The sequence below is a fragment of the Juglans microcarpa x Juglans regia genome, chromosome 2S (genome assembly GCF_004785595.1).
Source record: "Juglans microcarpa x Juglans regia isolate MS1-56 chromosome 2S, Jm3101_v1.0, whole genome shotgun sequence".
Classification (NCBI taxonomy): domain Eukaryota; kingdom Viridiplantae; phylum Streptophyta; class Magnoliopsida; order Fagales; family Juglandaceae; genus Juglans; species Juglans microcarpa x Juglans regia.
Window position 1 is genome coordinate 4,744,109 of NC_054597.1, and position 10,804 is coordinate 4,754,912.

General features: G+C 39.2%; 1 protein-coding gene across 1 annotated transcript; it reads left to right on the plus strand.

The window, feature by feature from the left end:
- LOC121252223 (serine carboxypeptidase-like 25) lies at window positions 1–4,326 on the plus strand. The gene is made up of 8 exons (XM_041151758.1): window positions 1–382; window positions 1,514–1,717; window positions 2,131–2,306; window positions 2,616–2,918; window positions 3,210–3,340; window positions 3,431–3,526; window positions 3,634–3,739; window positions 3,954–4,326. Exons 1-8 carry the CDS (start codon window positions 130–132, stop codon window positions 4,095–4,097), a joined length of 1,413 nt encoding a protein of 470 aa, XP_041007692.1. The 5' UTR covers window positions 1–129; the 3' UTR covers window positions 4,098–4,326.
- The last annotated feature ends 6,478 nt before the right edge of the window (window positions 4,327–10,804 follow it).

A 10,804-nucleotide genomic window follows, 5' to 3' on the forward strand; every position in this document is an offset into this window, starting at 1 on the left:
TTAATCCATCCTCAATATATACCACACTCCTCACTTCACAGCATACTCACAACAAAGAAGAAAGACGTCTTCTTCCTGTCTAGTTTCTCTCGGCCTTTTCTTCTTCGATTTTTCTTTTCGTCTGAGGTCATGGTCATGGCGAAAAGGCAGATCTTTGTTTCAATGGTCTTTGTAATATTACTACTCACTGTGCTGGTTGGTGCAAATGAAGAAGAAGAAGCTGACAGGATAGTGCGACTTCCTGGGCAGCCCAAGGTCTCTTTCCAGCAGTTCTCAGGCTATGTCACTGTTAATCAGGCTGTTGGCAGAGCCCTCTTCTACTGGCTCACCGAGGCTGCCTATGATCCCCTCTCAAAACCACTTGTTGTGTGGCTTAATGGAGGTTAGACTCTCTCTCTCTCTCTCTCTCTCTCTCTCTCTCTCTCTGTGTAATATGCATGCAAGTATGGTTTTGCCAACCATCTAGACGGTTTCGAGAAGAAATCATAAAGTATGCCTAAAGTCACTGTTGTATTGCGGTAAGTCATGATATGATTCTCCATTGTTCTTTCTTAATTTGTTGTAAGGTTCATGTGTAGCGTTTATAAGATGTGTTTTAGATATTATGTTTCAGAGACCATTTACTTCTCTCACATTGCCGACATGTTAATATTTTATACAGATCAAGCTTTTTTCGAGCTTCCCTCATCATGTCTTTTTCATAAATATCTGGAGATAGAAAATATAGCGTATTACATTTTTTGGGGTTTTTTTGCTTTTTCTTTTTGGGTTTAATTTGGTGGACAACAAAAGCCTTTTAACTGGAAGCAATTAAATTAACCCTTTTATTATGACAGAAAGAACAGTTTGGATTTACCAAAGGTACCATTAATCCTTACAACAACCAAACAAAAAGGAAAATGTAAAAATAAGGAGAACCATAGCAGTGGCCTACAATTGACTAGAAATGATGACATAACGACCATTGGATAGTGCAGTTGTCTGTTCATGACACTTACACGACCTAACTTCCAAGTTTCAATATAAATGAAACCCACCACAATTCACACACCACACACATGTACACACACAAAACAAGTCTGATCTCTCTCTCTCTCTCTCCCCCTCTCTCTCTGTGCATGGACTGACGAGAAGGAATTAATGCTTGAAAGCAACCAAAACAGGCCTCATTTATTCAGTCACAGCGATTGCAGTACTGTTGACCTCTGGCCACTTGTGTTGGTGCACCATCAATGCATAGCTCTCAATTACTACAGAACCTGAAATCTTCTTTCTCCATTTGTCCCCCACAACGAACAAATGAAAGCTAGCAAACCCAATATTTTTTTTTGCCTTTTTTTTTTTTTTTTTTGCTAGGCAATTTTTGAGCACATGTAATGGAATGAATTAAAGATGGGTAATGCATATAAAAAGAAAAAAGAAAAAAAGAAGCACTATATATGCATGGGAACCGCATGATTTAGGTCCTGACGGCCATTTGCTTCAATTAATGCTGTTTTCGCTTGGTGATTAGGCCCTGGTTGCTCTTCTGTGGCATATGGTGCATCCGAAGAAATAGGCCCATTTAGAATAAACAAGACAGCCTCAGGGTTGTACCTCAACAAGTTCTCATGGAACACTGTAGCCAACCTCTTGTTCTTGGAAACTCCGGCCGGCGTGGGCTTCTCTTACAGCAACCGGGGCTCTGATCTCTTCGACACCGGTGATCGCCGCACTGGTTGGAACCCACAACCTTCATTTTTTTTTTTTTTTTTACCATTATTTATCCTTCAATTATGATGAACTAATTATATCTTACTCTGATCAGTTGATTGATTAAACCCAGCTTGCCATTGACAAATTATGGCAATTTATTGATGGGTTTGAAGTTGAATTAGAGATCATGACCTAATTGTGTAGATTGGACATGATATGAAGCATGCATAATTGAATGTTGATGGATTTGATATCTCTTTGGCCCACTCTTATGGAAATTATAAGATATTAATTCTTTAATGATATGTCGACCTTTAAATAAATACACAGTACTACTGCACACATGGAATTAATTAATGTACGTACCGTACGTATAAGTATTATAAATGTGCATATATGGATTTAATTATCTTATGAGATGAGGTTATGATTTAGCCAGGGACTCCCTGCAATTCCTAATAAGATGGTTGGATCGTTTCCCACGCTACAAGAACAGAGAAGTCTATCTCACCGGAGAGAGCTACGCAGGCCATTATGTTCCTCAGCTGGCTAAAGAAATTATGACCTACAATAAACATTCCAAACACCCTATAAATCTCAAAGGAATCATGGTACGTATATTATATATACTACATGATCTCTACTCTTTTTTGCCTTGACTTTTACATTAGCTTTAATTTCTTGTGTTTTCTTGTGCCCAAATTATAAATGCCCTCTAATTCATTTCTGGTTTATATCTCGGTATTTTAATTTATTCGGATCAAGATCCGTTCAAATTCTTAATTTAAGGGATCTTGAGTAGGAAATAAATAAACACATGAAGTAGATCACCTTATTTAAGGATTGATCTTTTTGTTTTATAGTACCTTTATTTGTATAGATGCGTACTTGATTAATATTAATGTTAATGAAATGTGTAGGTTGGAAATGCAGTGACAGACAACTACTATGATAACTTGGGGACAGTGACATACTGGTGGAGCCATGCCATGATCTCCGATAAAACCTACCGGCAGCTGATCAACACATGTGATTTTAAGAGACAAAAGGAATCGAACGAATGCGAGTCATTGTATAGCTATGCCATGGATCAAGAATTTGGCAATATTGATCAATACAACATTTATGCACCCCCTTGTAACAACTCTGACGGTAGCACTACTACTACTACTGCAGCTACACGCCATAACATGCGATTGCCTCACCGACCACATCGTGATCGGGTATGCTCCACATTAATATAAATACTATGATCAATAAATATAAAATAACTTTATAATTTGCAAGATATATAGTATGGAGAGAGATGTAAAAAATTGAATCTTATAAATATTTAAGTTGATCTGTCACGGTGCCTGCACACTGATGAAAGCTTGCAAGTAGAAAGATCACTAGCTTGTAATAAATTACATATATAACATTAATAACAATTATATATGGTAATTTGTGTATGTTTTTTTTATTTATTCTCATAATTTATTAATTTATTTATTTATAATCTGTTGGCTGTCCAGATTTTCCGGCAAATGTCGGGGTATGATCCTTGTACAGAAAAATATGCGGAGATTTACTACAATAGGCCAGATGTGCAGAAAGCACTCCATGCTAACACAACCAAAATTCCTTATAAGTGGACTGCTTGCAGGTGAGCCAATTAATACAACTATATATATATATATATATATATATATATATTAATGATGTTAATTATAATTTATGCATGATGATCCTGCAGTGAGGTTTTGAATCGGAACTGGAACGACACGGATGCGTCGATTCTTCCAATTTATAGGGAAATGATAGCTGGTGGTTTGAGAATTTGGGTATTTAGGTATGTAATTGGCTATCTATCTTAATTATACTTGATATGATATATATGCCTACATCATGATAATTCCGTATATATTATAACCAATTAAGTAATTTTGTTGGATGCAGTGGCGATGTTGACTCAGTGGTGCCGGTGACTGCAACTCGATATGCACTTGCCCAACTTAAATTAGAAACCACAATTCCATGGTACCCTTGGTATGTTAAGAAGCAGGTAATTACCATTAACGTCGTCTTCATGTTCCTTTAATTTCCTGCAGCCTCAAAGTATTAAATTACTTCAGTCGAGTACACAACTAATTAAGTCCTAGGTTGACAAATAACACATGAAACACATATGGTACGTGTTTGTGATTAATTTACTGATATACTATATTGGCCTGGGCCGGGGTACTGCCGGTCATGATCGATGGTTGGTTTTCTTGAAGGTGGGTGGATGGACAGAGGTATACAAAGGGCTGACATTCGCAACTGTGAGAGGTGCAGGCCATGAAGTTCCACTTTTCAAGCCTAGAGTAGCCCTTCAGCTGTTCGAGTCATTTATTAGAGGGCAGCCTCTTCCAAAATCTTAAGCAAAAACCTCATCATCATCATCGATCGTCATGTCTTTCCATTTAATTTCGACTTCGATCGATCTTGTTATCATGAACTCATGTTATTATCTTTCTAGGCAAATTAATTCAGAAAAATCATGTCATTTTAACACAAGTACAATTATTGCGGCAGAAACCCATCTCGCGAGATAGTGAGATCAGCTAGCTAGACTAGCATTAATTTGATTATATATATTATGAAAAAATAAAACCATCAAATGTAATATTATATATTGGAAGCGAGCATGCATTTAAATTAAAGGTTTTGTTAATTGTTTTGATCAATCTTTGGGTTGGTGGGGATTAGGGGTGGGCTCCGACTCCAACGGAGTCGGAGTTGTCATTTCCGACCTCCGACTCCGACAAAAGTCGGAGCCGAATTTTCCCTCCGACTCCGACTCCGAACGTAGTCGGAGTCCGATTCCGATTGGAGGTCGGAGCCCCGAACTACGATTGGAACTCCGAACGGAGGTTGGAGCTCCGACTCCGAACAAAATTTTGTTCTTTTTTTTATTATTATTTAAATTTTATTGTTCAATTTCGTTTCAGATAGTGAGCAACATATATATTTTTTTTAAAAGTGAAACGATCTACAAATATTTGGTTTATTCAAGAGTTTTCAATAATTTAAATATTCGTTCTGATTTTGTTACTGAATTTTGATTATATCTTTAATTAGTTTTATGTCCGCCTGAAATTTAGCATTAAAAGTGCTCATGACTCATGAGTTGAAAATTACATAAATTTAAAATTTTATAAAAAATAATGATTGTACGAATTTCTATAATTCGATTAATTTCAGTTGGATAATAAATTCTAAACGTTTGAGAGATGATGGATAAGTACTAATAGAAATTATAAAATAAAGAGTACTTATCTCACGTCTTTGTTCGGGATATAACTACATAAATATAACTATATAAATAGTTTAAAAAGTAAATAACATGTATGATGAAGCCATAAGTTATAACAGTCTCATTTATAACGTAATAACAATATGACTATAATTTGAAATATAACTACAATTCGATTAAACACGGATTTCAGTCAAATATTTTTTGTTCCATTGGTCATGCCTGAAATGAAGATAGAAAGTAGCAATCAATAGATGAAAAAAATTGATAATAAAAAATTGAATACGGTAAAAGAATAATTTGATTCTTACCAAGAAATGAGGTTCTCCCAACTCCATCTCAACTCTCAAGTAGCGTCCGTTCCAGACTCTCAATCATCGGTAATTATGTTAGAGTTCACAATTAGATCTATAAAATCATAAAAATTAGAAGTTAGAAACATTAAAAATAATTAAATCATCATTTAAAAGCATATAAACTTACCCGATTCAAACCTATAGCTTTCGGCATCAATGCCAACGGTATCTAGTCTAATAGGCGTTTCACTTATCCAATTCTGTGTGCAAACGAGGGCCTCCATGGTTGACGGTGACAATGAACTCTGATAAGCATCCAACACGCGACCTCCAGTGCTAAATGCCGACTCTGAGGCAACCGTAGTGACAGGAATGGCTAGCACATCTCGGGCCATACGGGAAATGACTGGATACTTGGTGGAATTAACTTTCCACCAAGTTAATAACTGAAATACATCACTAGGTGCCTCGACAGCTTCCATAAAATATCATTCAACCTCAGATATACAATGCATAATATTCCTTGTTGACATGAGTTGATGATACTGCTGTATAATACGATTGCCTCTAACCCCTACAGATGGGTCAGTATCACCTGAGGAAACTGTCAATCCTGTCGGCCTCGAATGTGAGGAGCTACCAACTACGGATGAAGGCTGAGCACTAGTACTGTAGTGATGATATAAGTCATCAACATCACTTTTTAGCAATTTAATAAACTCTGCAGCCTTCACTGTCCCGAGGACGGAATTTACCCAAAATTCTAGAACGGCCAACTTAACTCGGGGGTCAAGGATCACAGTCACAAATAGCAATCTATTTATCTTCTCAATATTCCCCCAATATTTATCATATTTGATCTTCATCCTCGTAGCCATAGCAGATAACAATCCAGCAGAGTCAGTACAACTATTTTTCAACTGGAAGTGAAGCTCCGAGAGCTCGTTGAAAAATGAGTTCGCAGTCGTATATTTGGATCCAGATAGCCGCATGGTTATCTCATAAAAAGTTCTTAAAAATTCAACAAAATAACTCACACTGGTCCAATCATGTGCATCAGGCGCACCGAGCCCCTGTCCTGCTGGCTCCAACAAAGCATACCTCAGGCCCCCATCCTCGACCTCCATCCGCTCGAATGATTTTTGGTACTTCTGTGCCACATCCAATATCATGTATGTAGAATTCCATCGAGTCGGAACGTCCAAGCACAACATACTAGAACATTCAATCTTCAGATCTTCTGCTATTGCCTTAAACTTGGCAAGCCTTTGAGGGGAACTCCTCACATATCGTACAATGTTGCGGACTCGGGTTATGGAATCATTAACCTCTTTTAATTCCTCAACAACTATGAGGTTAATGATATGAGCACAACATCGAACGTGAAGAAACTCGTGGGCCCGAATGACATCACTCTCACCGTCGTGTTCCGCTTAAACCAATCAATTGCTGTTTCATTCGCACTGGCATTGTCAACTGTAATACACAGCACTTTTCGAATTCCCCAGTCCTTTAAACAATCATCCATCTTCTCCCCAATGGATGCACCTTTATGATCCACAATTTCTTTAAAACCAATAATTTTTTTATGCAAAATCCATTTACTGTCAATGTAGTGTGCTGTGATACACATGTAGCAGACGTTCTGTATGGAAGTCCATGTGTCAGTCGTAAAAGACACTCTCTGGCCAGTGGTAATAAACATCTTCCTCATCTCCTCTTTGTCCTTCGCATGCCTCTTCATACAATCTCGCATCACTGTATACCGTGATGGAATAGGAAATCGTGGCTCAACAAAATTTAGAAACTTTCGAAAGCCTCTTTTCTCGACTGTGGTAAATGGCATCTCATCAGTAATTATCATCTCTGCAAGCATGTCCTTCAACATCTTCTCACTGTATTGAGGGATGACCAATTTCTTAGTCTGTGTACCATTAGTGGCTGTAGAAGTTTGGTAACTGAGGTTGGTCTGATCAGTGGCTTGCAATCCCTTCGCTATTTTATATCGTTGACAACCATTTAGATGTGCTATTAACACACTGGTACATTGCTTCTTCGAATGGCATCCACAAAGTGATCCACAGTAATGGCATCTTGCTACTGGGTTCGCAATTTCACCAGGAATTTTGGTGAAATGCTCCCATGTCCACGACCTCTTTTTAGAAGGTCGTGGTGGTTGATCTTGCTCAATGGGCATCTCCCCCTCTTCGTTCAACATATCCTCATCCTCTATATCAACTGAGAGTGGGAGTCGACTACTCGCACAAGATGTAGCTGCTCTAGATGTAGCTGCCCTAGATGTGGCTTTAGGGGTGGAAGTACCCACCGGTGTGGGAGTTGTAGCATTGGCATCCGCCACATTCCTTTATGGACGATCATCTCCACTATGTCTAGGATCCATATCACAATCAATGAAGCTGAAAAAAATTAAATTAGAAGCAAAAAATTAGTTTAAAAATAAACTAGGCTATTGTATTATACAATAGGACATGTATTATTGTATCATAATATATTATTGTATCGATGTATTATTACATCGAGGTTCTGTTGACTTGCGCTCGACTCAGCGGAATCCATCCAGAGAGGTTCGCTCGACGTGCGCTTGACGTTCGCTCGAGCGGAACCCATCCAGAGAGGTTCGCTCAAAATGCGCTCGACATGACGCTCGAGCAAAATCCATCCAGAGAGGTTCGCTCGACGTGCGCTCGACGTGGCGCTCGAGCAGAATCCATCCAGAGAGATTCACTCGACGTGCGCTCGACGTAGCGCTCGAGCAGAATCCATCCAGAGAGGTTCACTAGACTTGCGCTCGACGTGGCGCTCGAGCCAATGTTCAATACAACGTGCGCTCGACTTGCGCTCGACACCTTGCTCGAGCGCAAGTCTGCAATACAATGTAAAATTCAGGGTTTTGAGCGCCGTGTTGGGACTATATTGAATATTCAATACAACCAATTCACAAGAATCACAACTGCTGGCTCCAATTCATAAGAGACGTGCTTGAATTAAATTTAGGGCTCATAAATTTAGGGCTCACCGTAGGTGGAAGCTGAATAGAGGAGCAACGAGGAACGGCGGCACGGAGGAGCAACGACGAACGGCGGCACGCTGGCACTAGGACGGAAGACGCGAGAGAGAAGGGATGGTTCAGTCACTGGGACGGGAGACGCGAGAGAGAAGGGAGAAGGAAGAAGAAGAAGAACTGGAGAAGGAAGAAGAAGGGGGGAACGTATGACGAGAAGGCTTCCTTAGGAAGACATATGAAACGACGCTGTTTCATATTAAGTGGAACGGTGTCGTTCAATAATACAGCTGAGTTTAAAAAAAAATTCGGAGTCAGAGTCGAAGCTACATGGAGCTCCGACTCCGACTCCGTTTCCGAATCACTAGTCGGAGTAGTTCTGAATTCCGACAACTCCGACTCCGTCGGAGTCGGCGTCGGAGCAGAGGTCGGACGGAGTCGGAATTCTCGGAATTTTGCACACCCCTAGTGGGGATCATAATCTGAAGGGTAAACATTGGATTATTTCAGTTTCCTGTATCATTACGTACCAAACATGCTTATAATTAACTTCTCAAGATTTAATTTTTTGAAAATGTTTTTATCCTCAATCCAAAGTCATTATATCAAAACAATCTTAATGTATCAAAACTTACATCTTTATCTCCATTTTATAACAAATAATTAAAAACCAAAAAAATTTCGATAAAACAAAAAAAAAACTCATACTGTTACTTTAATTAAAACCGAATATGGGAGATTTTAATTAATATCATCCTAACAAATAAAAACTTCAATTACACCAAAATATAATTTGAAAATAATGTTTAATAAATATGTATAGATTCAAAATGTTGAAATAATATTGTACCGAAACCAGTAGTATAGAGAGCGGAATCATGCGGCTTTTAATCATTAATATGAAATATTTCGATTATTTCCATGGAATAATATTCCTAGAGGAACTAAAGTGGTAACTTTGATCTCGCGTGCATGGTAAATGGAGTTGAATAAGGTTTTGAAAAATAACGTAAAATTTCTGGAGAATAAGGGTACGATTGGATATTAAGAGTATCACAAATCATTTATGAATAATAGTAAATATTGAATAATTTATAAATAATAGTTTACCATTTATAAATAATAATGAATTATTTATAAATAGTAGTGAAATAATATGGTCGATCCCAGTAGCCAAACAAAGCCTAAGATAATTGTACCGGCCGGCCACCACCAATGATGGACGGCGTAGCTAGCTATCCCATAATTCAATTTATGGTGGCTGTCAACCGTCTCAAAAAGGGAGTAGTCTCTCCGTCCCTCAATCGATTGATATATTTGCCGAGAAGGGGTGATGTCCCGTACTTCTCCGATCACGTACCATACCAAACAATGGCCACCAATCTGTTAGATTGGACTCTTTCACTCCACTAAAAGGTTCGCCAACAACTTGGATTGTCTTTGACTTGCTATCTCCCTATGATGTTACTTCCCTTAACCAATGATCAAGGGAATGTGGAAGTGGATATCTCGTTCGATTAGTCTAAACCAGCAATTTAGCAAATGCAACACAAATTAAGTCACCACATCTTCATGTCATGGCGTTATAATTTGCAAGTCGAATTGCATTCAAAATCTTGGTCGACAGCTCCATTTTTATTTGAAATAAGTGGACATTAATTTATTAGTCTCAAAATTATATATATATATATATATATATATTTCTTCTAAATTTTATTTCTCGAAATCGGATGTGTCGATGTCGTGTTTCGCAGCCTAAGCACTTCCGTGATATCCAAGCTCGCGCCACCTACAAAATGGGAAGAAGGGCTTCAGTGACATCCGAGGGCAATGCCTAAGTCAGTGAACGATTCTCTATTGGCAACTCAGAAGAATAGTAAGAACTATCAGAAATTAAGCCAAGGCTCCCATGGGAGGGAAGCCCGTTATTTATACCTGATACAAGTCATGCTGTTGAGAGGGGTTGTGGTATGTCAGGTGTCAGACCTGTTATCACTCATTTCTCACTGTCACGAAGTGTCAGTCTGCGGCTTTGGCGACTGAAGGAGATCATGGCGTGTTAGCCGTGCTAAGCCTATCCTGCTACTGGGGGGTCATGACGCGTTAGGTGTTAGACCTGCTACCACTCATTTCTTGCCACCATAGTGTGTCAGTCCGCGGCTTTGGCGGCTAAAAGAGATCATGGAGTGTCAAGTCCTGGGCAAGGCAGTCCTTAGTGCGTGGGATGTGTCATCGCGTGTCGGGCTTCCTGACTCACACCTTTGAGTGTGTCGTCCCGTGAATCTGGCGAGTCTATGCCCGAGTGCATTCAGTTGTTCGCGCGCTATTGGGCGCCTCGCCCAGCGTCCTATGGTAGGTCTCGGTGGGCTGTCGAGCCCCGAGACATTCTCATGGGCTCCTTAGAGCTCCACGCCAAAAGATCTTCCCAGATGGGTTCGTTGTTATGGACTCAACACGTAATCTTTAAGCCCGGATCTCTTGGGCTTGGCCTCCTTGGGCCTGGAGTTCCTAGAT